Raw genomic sequence first — 21,193 nt, forward strand, 5'->3', positions numbered from 1 at the left:
AAACCCCTGACTATGGCACCACTGTTCTAACCCTTTGTTAACCTGGCAAATCCGCCTAGCCTTTTTAAGGTCCTCCCCTTTATCCTGGAGAATTGATGAAAACACTGTCTGAGCTCCAAAGCCCCTAACCACGTCTCCAAGGGCTCTGTAGTCCTTCTTAATGTTCTCCAGGCTACTGCTATCTATATCACTAGCACAAACGTAGTAAAAGCTTTGTTACTGTAAATAAAGCAACTTTGCTTGGACTCTGTCGAGATGAATGTGCATGTTTTCTGCTGTCCCCGCTGCTCCACCATGTGGCCATAAATCCCCGTAGGCAGGCAGAGGAGAATTGTGGAGAGATAAGGAGAGGATTCCCAAGCGCCTGCTGAGTGCTGTGACCACAAACGATGAGCATGGGAAGGCTCAGCAGCATTATGGTGACCACTGGAAAAGGAACTAATCCCAGAAATGGCCCAGAAGAAAGCCCATGGGCCTCAGTAGCAGCTGTGGGGACATCAGAAGCCAATTCTACAGCATTAGTGACCATAAGGTTTCCTGCCAGCACAAAGGCATCCAAGGCAGCAAACTCCTGACTAAGTTATGAAGTTACAAGAAGACCTATTTGGGATCCAGCACTGGAGTTTAGCAAGAGGTATTATCTAGACTAACTTCACATTAGATGGAAATTTACTGGGTAGCTGCTAGCTCCATCCCCTTCCTCCTCTCCACATTGATGCACCCCTCACCCATCAGCATGGTCCCTCAGTACCAAGAACCATACAGGCACCAAGAAGTCACAGTATACAGCAAACCATCTGTTTTTAAGGGTGGGACTCTAAGCCTCTCTTGTTTGTGGGCTGAATTGTTCCTGCCCTCTCCAGCTTCCCCACTGTGCAGCCCAGGGAGTCATGCCAGCTATAAGACAGTCCCTGGTTGTGTTGGGTGAAATGATGCAGGGGATATGGGAGGCTGAGGTGCAACAGCACAGCCAGCAGATCAGGAGGCCAGGCAGTGGAAATTGAAGCCCGAAGTTAGAGCAGTTTAAGCCTCCCTGGAATCTCACCCTAAAGCCTGAGCAAACATATTGCAGGGGTTAAAATACAAGAGCTATCTGCCCTCAAAAGCCATTTTCCACAGTGACCAGGCACCTGGGTGTAATGGCAAGTGCTGAAATGATGAGAGAGGTGCTGAGGCACCTTCCCCAGGACACTGCATGAACCAGTACCTCCAGGAAGAGCCTGAAGTTATGCTATCAGTCTGCAGTGAGGAACTCAGGGGCAGTGACGGTACAAGAGTTAAAAACCAAATGGGATCAGAACAAAAATCAGCACAGGAATCCCAGGCAAGCAGTCCTCAGCTCTTTCCAGAGCAAAAAGAGACTGAAGTTTTCATAGCACCAATTAATGTCACACAGTGGTTCAGGGCAGTAAGGATTTCCAGCTCCCATCAAAACTGCAGGGGGAACTTAGCTGGGATGGGTCCAGAAACCATGGTCACTGTCCTCAGCCTTTGCTCATGAAGAAATACACTGAGCAGCTAAGGGCGGGTTTGGGGTAGCTCACTTGTGGCATGAAGACCCATGCAGAACACTGAGGTCAAGAGTGAGATAAGCACCAGACACTGGAGCTCATGCCAAGGCCATTCCTGCCACTGGGACAACTACTCTAGACTCCCCTTTCCTTCTGACCAGACCCAATAAGGGGATGAGCCAATGTTCTGTCACTGCATCTTAATTGTTCAAAATCAACAACTGGCATTCAGCAGCACAACCTCAGGAAGACATCGGAAGCCCTGGCTGCTACAGCCTAGCCCACGGGGACACCAAGAGGCCGACAAGTGTAAAGTTCCTTGGTCATGGACAGAGTTCTCCCTGGTACTACTCCCTAACAAGCTAAGCCTGCTTCAGGCTGTATGAGGTAGCCCAGAGCATTCCCTAGTGTCCTCCCTGTGGCTGAGGAAGGAAAATGGGAGTGAGTGTAGGGCAGAAGGGGCCTCACTACAGAGCAGCCAACTCACTTTACAGGGGATCAGCTGCCAGTGACACCCCAGGAACTCTGTGCATGTGTAACCATGTGTGCTTTGCTTCCAGCACGAAAACTGAGCATGTGAAGAGAAGTGGTGGCTGAAGAACCTTCTTTCTCCTCCCAACCTCCTCACCCCTTGTCAGCAGGCCCCTTTCCCATGAATCACTGTCTCTGCACAGGCACGGTGACACCTTGCTGACCACTGAAGCTGCACAGTGGGTACAGCTGTCAGGAAAGCAGCAGCAAGATACCCCGCCCTGGCTGGTGTTTCTCCAGAGGAGCACTTCTTGGGCTCCTGCAGCAGAGTCCTCCTGCTGCCAACGAACACCCATAGAGAGCTCTGACCACCACTGCTGAGAAACACCATCACGAAGAGCGGGCAACAGTTGGCTCCAGTCCTTTTGTGCAGCGCTGAGGCAGGGAGCTGGGGATAAACCCTGTGTGTTGTCGGCAGGCACTCGTAGCTGCTGGCTCACGGATCCTTCCCAGCCCCAGGGAGGAAAGGAGACAACCACAGCCTCGGTCAATGAGCAGGTCGGGTTCCCCACATCTCCAACGCTACCTGAGCTGAAGCTGGCTGAACCAGGTGCTGACAGCACAGTCCACACGCATCACCAGGGAGATCCCCAGCAAGAGGCAGATGCTGCTCACCACAAAGCCCAGTGACTCAAAGAGGAACCTGCAAGTACAACAGACGCAGTAAGGGTATGGCAGGTATGTGACTGCAAAGACAGGCTGCTACCCTTATTCCCAGCAGGCTGGTTATCCTGAAAGTGAGAGGCTGGTAGAACCCCAGACCCTAAAACACGAATTACATTCACTCCCCAGCAATTGCTGCCTGCAAGCTATAAGCCAGGCATGCCTCTAGTTTAGAGGCCATTCAGGACAACACCCAGGTGGTCTTCTTAATCCCTCAGAGGTTAAGGCCACCCAACACAAATCTATTAGGTTTGCTAGTTTAGCATTTCTGGGTTTACCATTTTTGGTCTGGTATCCCTGCCTTTGGCTCTCTGCCCTGAATATTTTTAGCTTCCAGGTGGCCTCTGTATGTCTTTGGAAATCAAGATAAGGAGAGAAATTTCCAGGCTCTAGTTCAAGTCCAGCTTCTGAACCTGAAGCAGGAATTAGTTAAGGACAGTCCTGTAGCCTCTGCTAGGCAGGAACAGTCAGAAGATCGATTACAGGGTCTCTTCCAGCATTACTGTCTATGAACTCTAGTCAAGACACCAGGGACAGAAGCCCTAACCCAGCACCAGAGCAACTCCTGGGACTTACTTGGGGGCAAAGACCTTCCAGACCATGAGATGCCTCCTGAGAATCATAGCTGCACAAACACAGGCCAGAAGCTGCAGGGGAGATCATCAAAAACAAGTTACAGGTTACCCTGGAAAGACCTCCTGGGCCCTATGTTCACATCTGAAGGTTCTATGAAACTGTGCATGCCAGAAATAACCATCCCAAAAAGAATTCCCTTCCATTGTGTCCTCAGGTCAGGAAACAGAAGCAGTTTGAGGCACACGCAGGCCCTCCTGAGGCCAGACTGGGACAGTACAGAGGAAGACTCACACTGGCTAACCTGACCCAGTATTTCACTCCTGTTCTCTGCTACAGGCCTTGATCCCTCCCCTGCACTGTGTCTGGTCTGGACATACAGGAAAACAATTTGAAGAGCTAAATCCCAGAAAGCTATTAGCTTCTTTCACAGGATTACATTCCTGGTGTTTAGCTCCCCATATCACCACAGCACAGGACCAGATGAAAACCAGAGCTGGTATAAAATAGGTAGGCATGGTGGGGAAGAGGGGGAGCAGGATTACAACCCTGCAGTTTCTGAACAGACGTTCCCTCTCTGAGCAGATAGGTATGAAAAGCAGCTTAATCTGCACTGTGGCTTCTGTGCTGGAGCCCCTCTCAAAGCACAGAGCAAATGGCATGGTTGAAAAGAGGACCTGTGCAGCTGCCCTTCCACCAGACATGGCACCCATAGGCCTGTCTGGGCCCTGCCTGACCCCTTTCCCTCATCACAGTGCCCCATGATTCCCACAGCACACCAATTTCGTGTTAGACAGCTTTCTTTGCAGCCTTCCCACCTCTGTCCATACCTGTGCCCCAAGGACAAAGAGGTACTTCAGCCCCAGCTGCAGCAGAGCAGTGGAGAACTTCTCTGGGGACTCCCGCAGCCTCATCTCCATCATGTGCTCCTCCACCTCCTGCAGTTCCTCTCGGGGTTCCTTCTTGGACTTCTTCTTCTGCAATCTGGGCATCTCACACACAAAGGGCCAAAGCAGGAGCAGAGGGCAGCCAACTACCTCAAGGACAAAGGCACATGAAGTTACTCAAGCCCAGGAGGTGAGGAGCAGTCTAGGCTCTGCCATCATGCCCTGGATGTGCAGGAAGCATATACCCCAGCTCCAGTTTGCTGTTCAGGCATAACTGCATGGAGGCTGCAGGCCACGGGCATCTCTGTGGCCCCAGAAGGGGACAGTGAAGATGCTGCTGTTCAGCTGGTGCTGGAGCCTTCATCGCCTCGTGCTCAGCCTGCAGGCCTCCAGACAAGGCAAAGCAGTGAACCGTGTCTGCTCAGGCTCAACAGCCCAGGAAGAAAGTGATTTACCTGCAAAGAGGATATGGGAGGCAAAGGTGTTGGCGCCCACCAGGACAGCAGGCAGGAGGTTGGTGCTGTGGTCAAGGTGGAAGCCCACAAAAGCTGCATTCCAATGGATGGCCGGAAAGATGGGCTGGTGGCCTGTGGAATAGAAGAACTGGGAAGCAGCAAGGAGCCAGGAGATGACTGCATACCAGGGCACAGAAAAAGGCTCTGAGAGACGAAAAGAAAAAGGGAGGGGGAAGAAATATCAACATTGAGGAACAAGACAGATCCATAGCAAAAAAACAGCTCTTGACTTTTCTTCTAGGTTCCTTTTCCATACTGTCTCCTTTGAAGACAGAAACCAGTAAGGCTCCCACCACAGATACAGCGAAGGGCCAGGCACGCCCCTGCTTCCCTCTGCTGGATCCAGTCAGCAACAGTGGGGTTTGATGCCTGCTTGCACTCTGGGGAGAAGGGATAGGTACAGAGGCCCCTTCCCTGACACAAGGGACAACTCTTCTTCCTGCATTATGCCCCTGCTGCATGCATCTCTACTAGAGGATTGAAGCAGCTCCAATACAGCTAGGAGGATCCCTGAGGATCAGTGTAACACCACCCCCCAAGAGCAGACCGGACCCTGCTGCTCCTGCTGGAAATAAGACACAGTCACAGCAGATAAGGCCCCGGCTCTCACACCCAGAGGATGCCCTACTGAGCCCTCACTCACCAGCATCTCCAGCAAGGCCTCTGGCACGTGTGTGGATGTGCAGCAGCACGAAGGCCTCCAGGAAGAGAAGCAGAAAGGCAAGACTCAGCCGCTCACTGTGCAGAAGCATCAAGAGGAAGCCCAGTAGGGTGAGTGCTATGACCAGGGCTGCTGAATACACGCTGCCCAGCCCATATGCTGCGATAGTGGCCCTGCAGCTGCCCTGCTCCAGGCGGCTCTTCTGAGACTCCTGAATCCTCTTGTAGATCTGAGGGATGACGTGGAGGAAGTCCACTTCAGAGCTAGGAACTCCCAGGTATGGAGTGACGATGGATCCTGCCGACTCCCATGTGTCCTTCGCAAACACTGTCATCGGATTGCACAACAGGAGCAGCAGCCCCACGGATGCTAGCCCATAGACAGCCCATGGAAAGGCAACAACTGCCACTTGCACCAGCTCCTGCAGCTTACCTAGAGAGTCATCAGCGCTGGAGACAACTGCCCAGTAGCAGGCAATGCAGAGGACCACCAGTGGGAAACCCCAGCGCACAAAGAGCACAAGGGGGTCTGAGCTGTTGAGGTTGCCATAGTGTCGCAGCCAGCTCCGCACTGCATAGACCAGCCCAGCCAGCAAGGCCACACACAGGAGGTAGAAGAGGTTCTTGGCCCGTGTATTTTTGAGGCTGGCAAGCGGGGAGAGGAAAAGAGAAGGCCGGCACTGAGGAATTTCTTCACGGCACTGGTGGAAGAAACCAGAGAGGCGCACGCAGACCAGGAGCATGGCCACAAGGCACAGCAGGTACCACATCTCTCTCCGATAAGAGCTAAAGCCAAGGACCTGCTGCTTGGGGCCTTCTGGTACAGTCAGGCGGCCATCCCAGTGGAGCTTCCCTACTAGCAGCATCACCAGCGAGGCCAGCAGGAATGGGGCCACCCGGGCCTCGGCCACGACAAAGCTATCAGAGAACATGGCTCCGCAGCGGAAGAGCAGAATGCCCATGGGGAATGCCAGCCCCAGCCAGGCTCGCAGCCTCTGCCTTAGACCAATGTTGGCCAAAGGCGGCTGACTGCCCACCAAAAGGCCTCGCTTGGGATGCCGGCCCCACCAGTGCCAGAAAAATCCCAGCTGAGAAGCAGCGGCTGTGCATGAGGACACCAGGAGGAGATCCGGCCCCTCCTGGGTGAACACATGGGCCAGCCCAAGCAGAACAGCCACCACAAGGCCCCAGAGCAGCGGGTACAGGAGGCAGCTGCGGTAGAAGGAGTCTGATGATGCGGCCAGCTCTGCAGCCATGTAGCAGAGCAAGCAGGAAGCAGCAATAAGGGTGCAGCCCCCCACCATACGCAGGGAGTTGAAGCGGGCCCAGGACTGGGTGCACACAGCCCGTGCCTCCCGCAGGTAGAGCTGGAAGCGACTGATGAGACTTCCCAGCTTGGACTCCAGCTCCGGAGGCACCAACGCTGCCCCCTGCACCTGGTCCAAGAGCTGTGTGTGCTCCTCCACAGCGCTGGAGAAGAGCTCCTGTAGGTGCTGGAGCTGCTCTGCTGGCAGGTCCTGAGCCACCAGCGAGTAGGACTGCAGGAAGCGGTCCACCTGTGGGAGAGGACACAGGGTTAGACAGGGACACTGGGAATGGGATTCACCTCCTTACACAGATCCCTTCAGAATGGAAACAGGCCCTGTATGCTGTCCCCTGCAGGGACAGACCAGCTCCAGCTGCATCACCCAGAGGTAGTCACCTATATCCAGGATGTGACTCGCAGGAACACAATCCCTCTGGCAAAGTGACATCCCTCTCAAGTGAAGTATCCATGCCAACAGCCAAACTGGCTCCTCTCAGTTCTTCACTTGCAGGTGTACCTCTGGTAACACTGTGCATCATTAAGGGCTTTTACAGTCTTCGTATAGGTCCCGCTAAACTTTTGGGTCGTTACAAGCTATTAATCTGCACCCAGTGTTGATCTTACTTTGTTTGCTGAGGATAGATATCAAATTAAAGAGCTTATAGTGGATCAAATCAAACTGTTCCTCCTTCTTCAATACAGGCACATTAACACACTGTAGTATAGTCTAAGGAAAGTTTGTTCTGTTTCCTTCTCCTTTCAAGACAACAGCAGTAGAGGCGGCTATGACCCCAAAGTCATTAAAAAAGTCTTACAAAGGCATTACCAGGGCAGGGTGCCCTTACAAATATTCAGCTGCTCAACAGTAGATCTGCTCAAGCCCAGAAACACACCCAGGTCTTCACATGCCTTACAGCTGCCTCAGAGCACAAACAGAATCAGTCTGCTCTTGTCCATGAATGGCAAATGTATGCATCAGCTCTCTTGCAGGCCTGCACGACCTCCCTGGTATGCAAAATCTTCTTCAACACCAACATGATCGAGCCAGAAACCTTCTCAAATGAGTGCAAGTATTTAAGCAGGCAGACTAGATAACAATTAATTTCTAACTGATGATAATCAATGTCCTCAGTAACATAAACTACCACCTCTAAATGACAAAGCACTCTGCTGACCTATAAATACACAGAAGAGAGGCTGAACATTTCTTTCTTCCCATCAGCAACCATATCCTCTCCTCACAGGTGTACACCTGGCACACTGAGAAGCTGGCTGGAGGAGTTATTCTTGTGCTCCTTGCAATCCAGGAGTCCTTCAAAGGCACACTGGCACTTTGCTGACACATGCCCTGCAACACGTGCGGCAAATCTGGTTCCGAGGCATGCTGAGAGCCACAAGACGGCCCTCACGTCCTCCATGGAGGCTCTGGCTTTCCCTGGCATGTGGCCTGCTTCATTGCCTGGACTTCTTTTACACCTGGTATAGTCACTCTCAAATTCTGTCATTCAGCTTTTGGGGTTCTGTATTTTGTTGTGCTTGCTGTTAACTGTTCTTTCCCTATCCCACTCTACTGTCACGTTACATGGTTTTTATTTAGTCCTTTGTTACTGTTCTCCTTTTGCCACTGATCTAGAATAGCTAACCCTGTTTCTCCCCCAGAACTGAAGCAGCATCAAAACACCCATTTATGCTACTGAATCCCCATTAATGAGACTTGCCCCCCGTCATCTTCAGTCTTGAGGAACCTGCCTCTACACCAGCCTCACCAGTTACCAAATCCATCTCTGACTATTGGAGACCAACCCTCATCCTGAAGTGAATGCCACTTCCGGTGGCAGTATTTTCCACACCACTGCACTCAACACCAAGCACTAAAAGGGTATATCTCAATGGGTTTACTAAATGGGTATCTCATTTCTCTGTTTGGAAAATGGTGCCGCCTTTTACTGAAGAAAACACCGCAAAAAGGTAACTCTTCAAAATAAGTTCTCCATAAAGGTAACACCATGTCACTGTCCCACCTCCACCAAACAGAATAGGTTTGGCCTTAAAAAAACATTCCTTCCCCTTTCTGGTTCAGTGGGAGACCTATTGTAGGGCGTACCTGCTTGGCGTTGATATGATAGACTGAGAGCTGCTGCAAGGCTGCAGACGCAGTGTCACCGTCCCCAGAGAACAGCTCAGCCATCACCTCCCCTATGTTACTGTAGGGGATGGGCACACCCAGCAGCAGGGCCACAGTGGGCACCAGGTTCACCTGGGGAATGGCCTCGGGCTCCTGGAGAGACGGGAGGAATCAGAAATTCAGGAAGCACACAACAACACAGGTTTTCACTTGGGCTGGAGGGTGATAGGGAAGATGATCTCCTCTTCAGAGAAGAATCTGGGGAAGCCAGGAGTGGAAAACGCAGAGGCAGGCAGAAGCTCTGCAATCCCCAAGGGCCCTGTGGAGGGGACGTCCCTGGCTATGGCCTTGGCTGTCTAACAGCTTACCTGGCCTCACCTCAAAACCCCTCAGAGCCTGAACACAGGTCCCAAACCCTTTACCCACCTGCATCCTTTGTCAGCTTTTTCACTGTTCTCCTAGGTAAGATGACAGACTCCTCTCAACCTAAACAATCCCACTAGAACCATTATGCTCTGTAACCCCAGGATGCAGGTTTCACCCCAGATGCCACCTCAGGCAGTGACAACTAAGGATCAGCTTCTCACCTCCGGAGGGCCAGTGGCAAATAGGGGTGTTCTGCTGTACACAAACAGTGCTGCATTTACTTCCTTCTCACTCTCGCCACCATGGTCTCCGGTCTCTGTCATGCCATGGTCCCCAGCCACCAGAAGAAGCGTGTCATTCCCCAGGTGATCCACTAAGGACCTGGCACCGGGATAAGGAAGGTTAGCTCCTACCTGGGCACAGGCCCAAAGAGCCCAAGTAAGAGAGGACATATGCCCACCAAATCTGCCTGCACCACAGAGGTGAAATCCACAAAAAGATATGGGCAAAACTAGGTGACAATGCAGAACTGTAGCTGAGCCAGGTACAAGAGCAACAGATACTTTAAAACCAAACTGGAAATGCAGAGGCCTGAGCCAGAGTGAACTGATCTTGCTTTGGCCCCAGTGAATGGCAGCTGGTCCCTCAGTGCCTTCAGGGATTGTGATAAAACACAATTCAAAAGAAGGATTCCCAGCAGGAATGGATTTTAGGCTGCTTCTATTTGGGTCCTATACATTGGTTCATGTTGTGTGAGCAATCTCTTATTTTTAAGGAAAAAAGGGGGGATTTGTCCCTCAAGTATGCTGTAGGTATGCACTCTCAGGTGCAGAAGGGCAAGTTACCTGCTCCTTGTAACATCAAAAATTAAAGCAGTCCTGAGAGTCAAAAGCATTCTGAGCTGAGGCATGGCTGTGTGATCAGGATTTCTGCCCTCTGACCACAGAGGTGTAGACCATGGGCCTGCACAGTAAATGCAGCATTCCCAAGCCAGGGCTCTCCAGCTGATTCTCAAACAATAGCCAACCTCAATGTGACAGTCTCCATTTCAGAGATCGAAGGAGTGAGACTCAGCCATACTGCAGCTGCACCATCAGCTGATGGTTTGGTTGAGAACCAAAGCTCCAAGGCCTGAAGACAGCCTTACCTCTGAAACCAAACCTCTTATGAACACGTGTCTACGCAACCAAGATTACACCACAGCTGGGATTTCAAATGCCACTGGCCAAAGCCATTCTCCTTGTAAGAGGCACAGTAAGAATTCCCTGTTGCCCTCTGCATCCGTAAATCCCCTGGGAAGACCCCACCAGCTGCCTGAAGGAATGTCAATCCCGCACCACCACACCAATCACCTGAGCATCTCGTTCATCTGGGTGAGCTTCTTTGCCATTTCAGGATGGTCAGGCCCATGTTTGTGTCCACAGTGGTCCACACCGAGAAAGTGAGCAATCAGCATGTCCCATTCACCACTGTCCACTGCAAAACAAGAGCACCCTTATCACATGCTAGCCTTGGGTTCAGAACAGGATCTATGCTTGGGACCTCCCACCAGAGCTTGCTGGTTGCCTCTGGAAACTGCTGTTTCTTCCCCTCCTGTCCTAGCTCTCAAGCAGATGGATGCAGGTTTTAAGAGGCACACTCTTGGTCTGCAGGTGCCAAGCAATACCACAGGGAGTTCAATGCCCAGCACTGCCCCAGTATCCATGGGTTTTATTCACCATCCTGCAGCAACAGAATGACCCAAGTCACACTGAAACACCCTTACCTCAAACACCCACAAACTGTGCTAAACCAAATGGATGTTCAGAAAAAGGAGAACCCAGAACACCAGTCCTCGCCTGGAGATATTTCAAGTTGGACTCATCAACATGCTCCTCTGCATCCCAGTCAGGATATGGACGCAGAACACCAACCAGTGCCCTTCATAGCTAGAAAGTTACTCCATCCTCTTCAGGAAAGTTACTCCTGCTTCAGGGCTCTGACACATGAAAACCTGCATATCTGGAGGTAAACAATGAAGTACAGAGCCACAAGGCACACGGACACCTCTGGGAAAGGCCACTGCACCCTTCATTCACTTAGATTCATACATAGAGAAGGCAAAGAGCATTCCCCTTGGTCCCTGAATCTCAGAGAGGAGTCTGAAATAACCTAAATTTCACAAACCAATCTCACATGTCACCTTCCTCCCAGGACTATGGATAGGAGCTATCCATGTTCTGCTGACAGCAGTACTGTGCCCCAGCATCCTGGCTGCACTTCCCAGAGAGAGCACTGTGTGCCTGCCTGGGCAACCACATGTCAAAGCTAAGCTGCTCCTCCTACTCCATCTTGCCAGTGTGTATCTAGGATAGATGCAGATGCCTAACCTCATCCCACCAAGCTGCACCCTCTCCCAAACGGAGGAAAGGTATTTAACAGGAACAGTTTACAGGTCCCAAAAGCTGGCTTATCAGCTAGAGCACTATAATCCTCAGGCAGCAGTGTGTGACTGCCCAGTGCCACTTTGTAATAGGAAAAACTCATGAGCCCTACCCCAAACATGCAGCAGGACCCCTATATAAATGAAAAAATTACCATAAAATGATTTGGGTTGGAAAGGACCTTAAAGCTCATCCAGTTCCAACCCCTGCCATGGGCAGGGACAGCTTCCACCAGAGGAGGTTGCTCCAAGCCCTGTCCAACCTAACCTTGAACACTGCCAGGGATGGAGCAGCCACAGCTTCTCTGGCTAACCTGTGTGGCATGGTTTAAGTGCAGCCGATAACTCAGAACCATGCAGCCGTTCACTCACCCCTTCCCTTCTTCCTCCCCCAGCTCCAGGAGGGATGGGGAGGGGAACTGAAAGAATCTAAATCCCACAGGTTAAGAGCAGTCCAGTAACTAAGGTGTAACAAACCACTGATAACAAGGGAAGAGAATACAACTGCTCGCCACCTGCTGACCGATGCCTAGCCCAACCCGAGCAGTGATCTGGCCCTTCTGGGTAACTCCCCCCAGTTTCTATACTGGGCATGACGTGCTGTGGTATGGAATACCTCTTTGGCTAGTTTGGGCCAGGGGTCCTGTCTCTGCTCCCTCCCAGCTTCCCCTCCTCCCTGGCAGAGCATGAGAGACTGAAAAGTCCTTGATCAGAGTAAACATTACTGAGCAACAGTTAAAACCATCAGTGTTATCAGCGCTGTTCTCAGGCTGAAAGTCAAAACCACAGCACTGCACTAGCTACTGAGAAGGAGAAAAATGACTGCTACTGCTGAACCCAGGACACTGCGCCAGGGTATCACCACTGTCATACGTAATAACTTCTTCCTCACACCTCACCTCAATCTCCCCTCTGTCAGGCTAAAGCCATTCCCCCTTGTCCTGTTACTACCTGCCCTTGTCAAAAGCCCCTCTCCAAATTCCTTGTTACCCTCTTTTTAGATACTAGAAGACTCTTACAAGCCTTCTCTTCTCCAGGATGAGCAACCCCAACACTCTCAGCCTTTCTTCATGGGAGAGGTACTCCAGCCCTGTGACTGTTTCGTGGCACACGTTGCCAGGTCATAGTGAGCTTCTTGTTAACCAACACCCTAAGTCCTTCTCCTCAGGGCTGCTCTCAACCCAGTCTCCACCCAGCCTGTATTTGTGCTTGGGATTGCCCTGACCCAGGTACAGCACTTAACCAGGACTTGGGGAAAGAGCTGCTTACCAGTTGGATACAGATGCTGCAGGATCCCATCATCCACAGTGTGAAGATCCTTCACGTTAAAAGAAGGGAAGAAATAGGAGCGGAAAAACTTCTCTGGGAAGAGTCCTTCCCAAGTGTCGTCACCCATGAAGACCACTCTTCTTCCTGAGTTAGCAAGAAAGGAATTAATGAGACCAGGGAGCTTACGCAAGTCATGCTGTTATCCAACCTAGCGCAAAGAGCCTGGGCAGATCCAGGTCAGGGCCTGGAGCACTGGCTCCGCTTCAACCCACACTCAAAAGTGACCTAAAATTAAAATGACCATCTGGCTGATGATAAATGAGTTTGAATACAGGCAGCAACCAGCCCTGTTTCTCATCCTACCAGGGCCCCGCACACCAAGCCCACTTGCACCAAATCCACCTCTGACACATCACCCCAGCAGAAAGACCAGTGGGTTGAACAGGCCAGGAAGCAGGCCTGTTAGTACAGTACCTGCTTCCACTAACACAGCACTTAGTAAGGTTCAGCATGAAGCAGACAAACCCTTGCTCAAGGCCCCCCTGTACAACACAAGGCAGTAGATAACCACTGACAGGGGGTGAGCAGAAGCCATGAGCCCTGCCTCCAGCTTATAATACTACGATGGTGGGTTTTCCTACACAAAAAAGAGAAGGCAAAAGCACTGGTCCTTCCCACTGCCCTCGCCCTGCTCACTCTGCCTGCCACCATCAAACCCTCCATATTTCCACACAGCCTCTCTGGCCTTGGAGCAGAACTATTTCCTACAAGGCTGCTGCTCTTGCAGAACAAGGTCTATCTCTGGTTTTCAACTTGAATGACTTGCTCAGTTTGGCCTCCTCGCTTGCACACAGGGTAGGGGACAACCCAGCCATATTACCTAATCCCAAGCACTAGTATTTGTGTCACTCTGACCCTGGAAGGAAATCTCTGTGGATAACACTGACTGTGTCCCATTCCCGTCTCTCTATTCCATTGTCCTAACTTAACAAGCCTTTTATAGCTCCACTAAGCACCAAACACCACAGAAAATGCAATGAGGTTGCTGCCCAACAGGCGCAGCCAGCCAGCCATGCCGGCTTGTGCCTGAATGACAGCCCCACAGCACAGTCCTCCTTGTAGGCACCAGCTCCTCCCTCGTACTGCAGCTCACCTGAATGCAAACACGACACAACCGACTGCCCTTGGCTTAGTGCAGCCATTCGTGGAGGTGACCTTGTGGCAGTCGCCATCAGCACAGCCACTTTCACCTGGTTTCTCATCATCTTTGAAGATGATGAAGCCATAGTCCTAACTCCTTCCTGCTCCCAGTACAAGATGGAGAAACCCTGACTACATTGTAACTGTCATCTGAGTACAGCTAAAGAGTTAGCTGATAGAGTGGAGGTATTGTAAGCAGCTTCCTTCAAAGGATAGGGGAATAAAGGTCCAGTGATCTGCCCTGTTCCCATGGGACACAGCTCCTGCTCACCTACCGTTCTGCACCAGCTGTGCCAGCAGATTGTCCTCCTGGATTGCATAGGTGGCAAAGTTGCTTCCCACATCGATGAAAGTGGGAAGTGACCCGGTGGTGAGGCCCTTGATGCGCTGCATGGTGGCAGTGGGGGGATCTGCTCGGAAGCGGTAGAGACGGGCATGGCGGGGCTGGGAGGTTGTGAGGTGGTGCAGGAAACTCAGCTTGTTCTCGTAGGGCAGCGGGCTGGCTTTGGCTGGGTTGAAGCGGGCAAACTCGAAGCGTAGTGCATCAATGATGACAAGCACGGCCTTGGAGAAGCGCTGGGGTGCCCAGCAGGAGCCCGGCGGGAGGCTCTGTCTCTCCCAGGGTGGCGGCAGGAGCGGGTCAGAGCAGGAGCTGCTGCTGGCGAGCTCGATGCGGGTGAGCAAGAAGCCGCTCATGAAGAGCCCGATGCCAGCAAAGAAAAGAAGGCAGACCCAGGCCAGGAACAGCAGCACCGGCCACCGCTGCATCCTAAGGGGAAGACAGGCAGGCTTGGGCCTCGCATCACCCCCGCCATTTCCCAACCCGAGCCCACGGCTTCACCGCATACGACCGGGCCCCGGTACTCCGAGACACGCTGCGGCCCAGCCTGGGGCACCCCGACTTATCGGGCCGTGCCCTGACACCCCGGGCCACCACCTCACAGCCAAACCCTTGGACCCCCGAAGCCCGGTCTCCCCTCTTGTCCCCCAGCCCCTCACACCCTCCACAGACCACCTGGGCCCTCCGGACCCCCCCGGCCCCGCTCACCCTTCCCGCTTCCGTCCCGTCACACCTGCGGCCGCCTCGGGCCCGCCGCCTTCCCCCGGAAGCGCCGCGTGTGGCACCGGCGGCCCTACAGGGGCGGCGCTGGGAATGGCAGCGCCCCCTGGCGGGTTGGAGCCGCTGAGCTCCCCAGGGTTGCGCAATCCCCGCTCCACCGCGGCGCCCCTTCCAATTGATTAATTAGTTTATTGATTGATTGATTGATAGGGGTGTCCCCCTCCTTCCATTCTACAGAGGAGCCGCGGTCTCGGAGGGGCAGCTAGTGGGAGAGGAAGGGAACAATGAGGATCCCCATGGGGAACTGGAGCAGCTCTGCTCTGAAGCCAGGCTGAGAGAGCTGGGCTGGTTCAGCCTGGAGGAGAAGGCTCCGAGGAGACCTCAGAGCAGCCCCAGTGCCTAAAGGGGCGACAAGAAACCTGGAGAGGGGCTTTGGGTAAGGGCCTGTAAGGACAGGACAAAGGGAAATGGCTTTAACCTGGCAGAGGGGAGACTGAGGTGAGACATTAGGAAGATCTTCCCTGCGAGGGTGCTGAGGCCCTAAACAGATTACTCAGAGAAGCTGTGGCTGCCCCATCCCTGGCAGTGCTCAAGGCCAGGTTGGACACAGGGGCTTGGAGCAAGCTGCTCTAGTGGAAGGGGTCCCTGCCCATGGCAGGGGTTGGAACCGGATGACCTTTAAGGTCCTCTCCAATCCAGCCCATTCTGGATCAGGCCTCTCTGCCTTGGGACAGGGTTGCCCAACTCCTGTATATCATTATGTATCAGTGCAAGCTCCTGTTAGGAGCCTGTTTAGGAGCGACAGCCCCTCTTCAATGGCACATGGTGGGGTCAGGCTCCCAGGGACCCACTGCACCAGCACTGGTACGATTTATTCCACGATTGAAATCCAAATACAAAATAAGGACTGAGGGAAAGGGAACACCTGACCAGGGAAGACAGCAGAAGAAGACTGCCGTATCCCAGCAGGTCCCGAGCAAGGGTGAGAGATGCTGCTGGCCCTGCTAGCTGGAGCCAGCCTGCTCTGCCTTGAACACCTCGGTGGTGGGAGGCTGGGGCTCTTCACACACTGGAGGTGCCTCATCCTGGGTCTTCACAGTTTGTTGCTTGGTCAACGTGGTGTAGATGGCCAGGGCCTGGAGGGAATGAGAGCACCACGGAAGAGGAGATGAAGAGAGGAGGGGACCTGATTCCACTGGGCTGCCCCTTTCACATCCCATCAGGCAAGAGGCAAGGTCCAACCACACTAACCTGTGCAACCATGTTGGTGACATCGCCAGTGTTGGAGGGCAGCAGGAGGGTGTTGGAGTCTTTTGCAAGATTGGAGAAGGCATTCACATATTGCTCTGCCACTGAGAGAGAGGCGGCAGCACTGCCATGCTGTGGACAGAGGGAGAGGGCTCAGCACTGGGTCAGGTAACACCAAGGGATCACTCAGTCCCCCCTGGCTCATCATGGTCCCCAGCATAGCAAATCCCTTGCTTGCTGCTTTTGAAGTGTGCAAGACAGGTACCAGTCATGGTTCTACCTGCCCAGCACCAAAGCAGTGGCTGCCCCAAGGAGCCATCACTCACCTGCTGTGCCAGAGCAGCTGCCAGTAGTTGAATAGCCTCTGCCTTTGCCCTGGCCTTGACCAGCATGGCGTTGGCTTCTCCTGCAATGAACCACAACAGAACACACATCAGAACTGCCACAAAGTACTTGCAAGGAGAAAAATCAAGGCTATTTCATGCGTGCAAAACCTCCTCTTCCCCAACAGCAGCGTGGCTGTGTTCCTGCCACACACCTCCTGCTGCCCCAGGCTGCGGGATAGCCACACACACAGCTTGAAGGCCCCAGTAGGGAAGGATCAGCGTGGCTGAGGAAGCCTGGCACACAAACAGTGATGTGGTCTCTTCCCAGGAGCATCACCCCTCAGTGCAGATGGCTATGGACCCCCAAATCCTAGCCTAGGCGCACTACCAGCAGCTTTGTTGATCTGTTCAGCTTTCTCAGCTTCTGATGCCAGGATCTGGGCCTGCTTCTGCCCCTCAGCCACGTTGATAGCCGATTCCCTCGTCCCCTCCGACTCCAGCACTGTTGCCCGCTTCCGTCGCTCTGCCTCCACCTGCAAACACAGGTTGGACACCACGGCCATGCTGGAGAAATCCCACCCATGGGGCAAGACAAGAGACTTTTCCCTCTTGTTCCAGACCACCCTCCTAGGGAGCCAAACCTGCATCTGCATAGATTCTTTCACACGTGGGGGTACATGGATGTCCTTGATCTCGTAGCGCAGGCACCGGATGCCCCAGCAGTCTGAAGCCTGGTTGATGGCATCCACAATGTTGGCATTGAGGGACTCACGCTCCTGGGAGGCACAAAGGGAATGGCAGAGAGCAAAGAAGAGGTGCTCAGGATGAAACAGAGATCAAGGGGAAAACAGACACCGTCCCTCACAGGCCACAGCCAGCCAGAAAACCCCATCTCCGCAAGCATAAAGCAGTGTCACGTGCTTCCCACATTTCTTGAAGAGGTCTCCATTTCCTAAGGAGGGCAGTGCCCCAAGCTGAAATTGCTGGGACACAAGCACCTGGTGTACATCTGGATGCAAACACTGTGCAGGAATGCCAACAGCTCCTGTTCCTGCTCAGCAAACACGGCATGAAGGTTGCAGCCCCCATGACCCAGGTCAGTCAGGTCATTAATTCTGGGCTTGAGCAAAGTGTCACCGCCTCAAGAGAAACGCATCTGAACCAGCTGGGTCTGGGCACACGCTACCCTATCAACCTTTCCAACTAACCCAGGGCTGGGTAAAAAATAGCTCCTGTTGGAAAAAAATAACCAAAATGGACCCATCTCAAAGGATTCACTAATAGGTCAACTGGAAACAGAAGCCAGAAGCCCTCTAAGCAAAGGGCGTTTTGCTGTTAAGCCCATCAGCCTGCCCTGGGGCTGAGGGAGAGGCTGCTTTGTGATCTACCTCCCCAGCTCACCCGGAAGACTCTGTCGAGGGAGAGTTTGCCAAGTTCAGATCTCATGGTGGTCTGGGCCAGCTGGGTCACTGCGTACTCAGGATCCTCCACCCCATAGCTGGCCTGGAGAGCAGGAGCAAACAACAGAGTCACATGGCAGTGCTGAGAAGGAACCCCCTGAACAAGGCAGGATGGGAAAACAAGAAACCTGCCACAGACACTCCAGCCAAAGAGAAGCGGAGTCTGGAGCCACAGGAGGGATTTGGGTGCTCAGCCCACCCGCCTCATGGGGCACATCAAGCCAGGCAGAGGGTGAGGCGTGTGCTGATGGAAGAAGGGAGCCAGTTGAGCAGCACTTCACACACAAACCATGTGGGGCATAGCTCAGAGGCTGCAAGTTTGGCAATACCTTGTAGGGGTCCATAACCCGCAAATAGAGCACACCATCGATCTGGAGGGTGACGTTATCTGCCAGGAGAGAACAATACATCCTGTTTACTGCAGCAGCAAAGAGAGAACATGGCAAGTCCCTCTCCCTCAGCAGAATCAGAAGAGCTGGGCAGGGTCATCCCTTTCCTTCCTGGTGTAAGGAGGTAGGCACAGAAGAGGGACTGGCTGAAAACAGATCTCCTTGTCTAAGAGGCTTTGTAAAAAGGACGTGCCTCAGAAAACACTGTATATTGACTGTTCTAATAAACAAGAAGTCTCAGGTTTCCAGAGCAAAACATTTCATGCCCTAGTTACCTTCATAAAGATAGAAGCAGAGGAAAAACAAGACACAACAAAACCATAACACTAGAATTTTAACAGAGCTGCCCATTAACTTGATTTGAAATCTTTTTTTCAGAAACACAGATGGGTTTTTGTGGTGCAAGACAGGAAAACATCTAAAAACCAGATTGTTACCTTACTACATTCAACCCAGCACGAAGAGGCAGCTACAGCCCCAAGAGGGCAGTCAGGACCTCCTGAGTCCTGCTATACTGCAGTTGGCTATACTGCTCAGGACCAGCAGTACAGCCAACCCAGGGACAAGGCTGAGTGCAGGAGTCTGTGCCATTTCCATTTGTCCCCACAAAGTCCTCTGCTTGCCCCAAACACAGCAGCAGGAAAGGGGCAGGACACAGAAGCTGTTCCTTACCCAGGGTGACAGCTGACTGCTCTGGGACGTTAATGACGATCTCTTTGAGACTCTGCACATAACGAATCCGATCCAGCAGAGGGATGAGGAAGTTCAAACCCTAGGGAAAGGGTGGGATTAGATGGCTTGGCCCTCTAACCCATTCTGTTCCCCCCCCAAAGAAAGCTGTGCAAACAAAGTATGCTACAAGCTGCACATACTGCAGGCAAAACAAGCATGCTTTACACATGGGGAGAACTTAGGTTTCTCAGTGCTTTCAATACCCCACCGTGGGAAATTAGTCTACAGACAGATCTGGAAGAATAAGCTTGGAACCCCCGAATCCTCGCACAGCTTTAGAAACCTGCAGAATCCAGAAGGGGAGAAAAGTGTCTCCTTACAGGCTCGAGGATTCGGTGGAATTTGCCCATCCTCTCTACCACCCAAGCCTCCTGCTGTGGCACAAACAGCACCCCAATATTCATAGGCAGGCTGGAGTTCAAGCGGTGCGGAGCTGGGGCCAGCCATGCTGCACGCTTCAGCTGATGGGAGCGCTGCAGGAAGGAGAAAGAAAGGGATTGAGACCCGGCTGCACCACCCCTGCTTTCCCATCTGGGATCACTGCTTATAGCCCTAATACACCAGGGCACCTCTGATGCCCCCAACAAGCCCGCCTGTGCTGTGTGAGGAACACAGGCTGCCCCCACAGGGAGCAGACCTGGGCCCCAGAGTCAGTAGGAGCGCCCGTGGGCTGTCCCCATAGGCATGGGGGCTCACCCTCATGCTGGAGGTTTCTCCATGTCCCCCCTTCCCTCACATTCCCACTCTGGGGGAGGAATAACACCTCCCTGACACAGCCAGGGTGTGTGTGGGTCTCTTCTGCCCCACTCAGGTCCTACGGTCTAGAATGGTCCCAGAATGGTTTGGGTTGGAAAGGACCTTAAGGCTCACCCAGTTCCAACCCCTGCCACAGGCAGGGACACCTTCCACTAGAGCAGCTTGCTCCAAGCCCCTGTGTCCAACCTGGCCTTGAGCACTGCCAGGGATGGGGCAGCCACAGCTTCTCTGGGCACCCTGTGCCAGCGCCTCAGCACCCTCACAGGGAAGAGCTTCTGCCTTATATCCAACCTGAATCTCCCTGCTTGAACCCATCACCCCTTGTCCTATCCCTACAGTCCCTGATGAAGAGTCCCTCTCACCACCCTTGCAGCCAGCCCCCCTCACACACCCGAGGGCTGCCATGCGGCCTCCCTGGTCAGACCCATCCTCCCCCCCCACTTCCCCCGTCCCTCCCCACCTCCTGCCCCGCTCCAGGACCCGCTTCCCCCCGGGTGCTCCCTCAGCTCTCCCCACTTAACCCCTCAGCCCGCCCGGCCCCCCCACCCCCGCTGCCCCCCGTGCCCATTCGCCCCCAGACCTCCTCTGCACCCCCCCGGGGCCTCACCTGCAGCAGCCCGAGGCCTGGCCCTGCCCGGAGCGCGGCCCTCGCCAGCATCGCTCCCGCCGCCCGCCCTCCTTCCCTCCCCTCGGCCCCGCTCCCTGCCGTGCCGGGCCCGGCCGTGCCGCCCCGCTGCCCCGGAAACCCTCCGGGAGCCCCCGCCCCTTCCGTGTGCACCGCCCGGGCCGCCCTGCCGGCCGCTGCCGCTGGTTCCGCTGGCAGGAGCCGGGATCGGTTTCCAAACTGGTGTTTATTAAATTAGAATCAAACACGGGAAGCTCCCCATGCTCCGTGTATCCCCAAAACCCCTCAGGAAGGTCCGTCCCGACTCCTGGTTGATGTCCCCCAGGGCTCCTGACCGCTCTCCAGCGCTGCCCCACGTCCCTTCCACTCATCAGGCAGAGGTGCAAGGCCCCGGTTCTTTGGCAATCTCCAGACCCCGCATCCGCAGAGCCCAGGCCCCCCATCCACATCTCTCTGCCCAAGGACCACAGCAATCACCACGTCCCTACCAGCCACAGCCCCTTTGAGGTCTAGCTTGGCCTAAAAAGGGTCAAGGACAGGCCCCCGCCTCCCCAGCCTGCTCCTTCCCT

General features: G+C 53.6%; 2 protein-coding genes across 4 annotated transcripts; both read right to left on the reverse strand.

Moving 5' to 3' along the window:
• Nucleotides 1-1,318: 1,318 nt before the first annotated feature.
• PIGO (phosphatidylinositol glycan anchor biosynthesis class O) lies at nt 1,319-15,155 on the reverse strand. 3 transcript variants are annotated; one of them, XM_061376539.1, is made up of 12 exons: nt 15,102-15,155; nt 14,304-14,797; nt 12,829-12,972; nt 10,490-10,613; nt 9,359-9,518; nt 8,751-8,924; nt 5,324-6,896; nt 4,621-4,824; nt 4,109-4,311; nt 3,282-3,352; nt 2,569-2,685; nt 1,319-2,317 (listed from the first exon to the last, which is right to left on the reverse strand). In XM_061376539.1, exons 2-12 carry the CDS (start codon nt 14,794-14,796, stop codon nt 2,146-2,148), a joined length of 3,435 nt encoding a protein of 1,144 aa, XP_061232523.1. In that variant the 5' UTR covers nt 14,797; nt 15,102-15,155; the 3' UTR covers nt 1,319-2,145. The 3 variants fall into 3 exon arrangements, with proteins under 3 accessions (XP_061232523.1, XP_061232524.1, XP_061232525.1); XM_061376540.1 differs by lacking the exons at nt 1,319-2,317; nt 2,569-2,685; nt 3,282-3,352 and adding an exon at nt 3,604-3,774; XM_061376541.1 differs by lacking the exons at nt 1,319-2,317; nt 2,569-2,685; nt 3,282-3,352 and having other exon boundaries at nt 4,135-4,315.
• A 770-nt stretch (nt 15,156-15,925) lies between these two features.
• Nucleotides 15,926-20,695, reverse strand: STOML2 (stomatin like 2). Its single transcript, XM_061376528.1, has 10 exons — nt 20,607-20,695; nt 19,564-19,716; nt 19,184-19,283; nt 18,452-18,510; nt 18,064-18,165; nt 17,304-17,438; nt 17,051-17,195; nt 16,663-16,742; nt 16,340-16,468; nt 15,926-16,224 (listed from the first exon to the last, which is right to left on the reverse strand). The coding sequence occupies exons 1-10, from the start codon at nt 20,655-20,657 to the stop codon at nt 16,093-16,095; spliced, it is 1,086 nt and encodes a 361-aa protein (XP_061232512.1). The 5' UTR covers nt 20,658-20,695; the 3' UTR covers nt 15,926-16,092.
• Nucleotides 20,696-21,193: the final 498 nt, after the last annotated feature.

The sequence above is a fragment of the Neopsephotus bourkii genome, unplaced genomic scaffold (genome assembly GCF_033783945.1).
Source record: "Neopsephotus bourkii isolate Nb327-2 ecotype Australia unplaced genomic scaffold, CSIRO-AGI_Nbou_v1 NB_1721, whole genome shotgun sequence".
In the NCBI taxonomy this organism is placed as follows: domain Eukaryota; kingdom Metazoa; phylum Chordata; class Aves; order Psittaciformes; family Psittacidae; genus Neopsephotus; species Neopsephotus bourkii.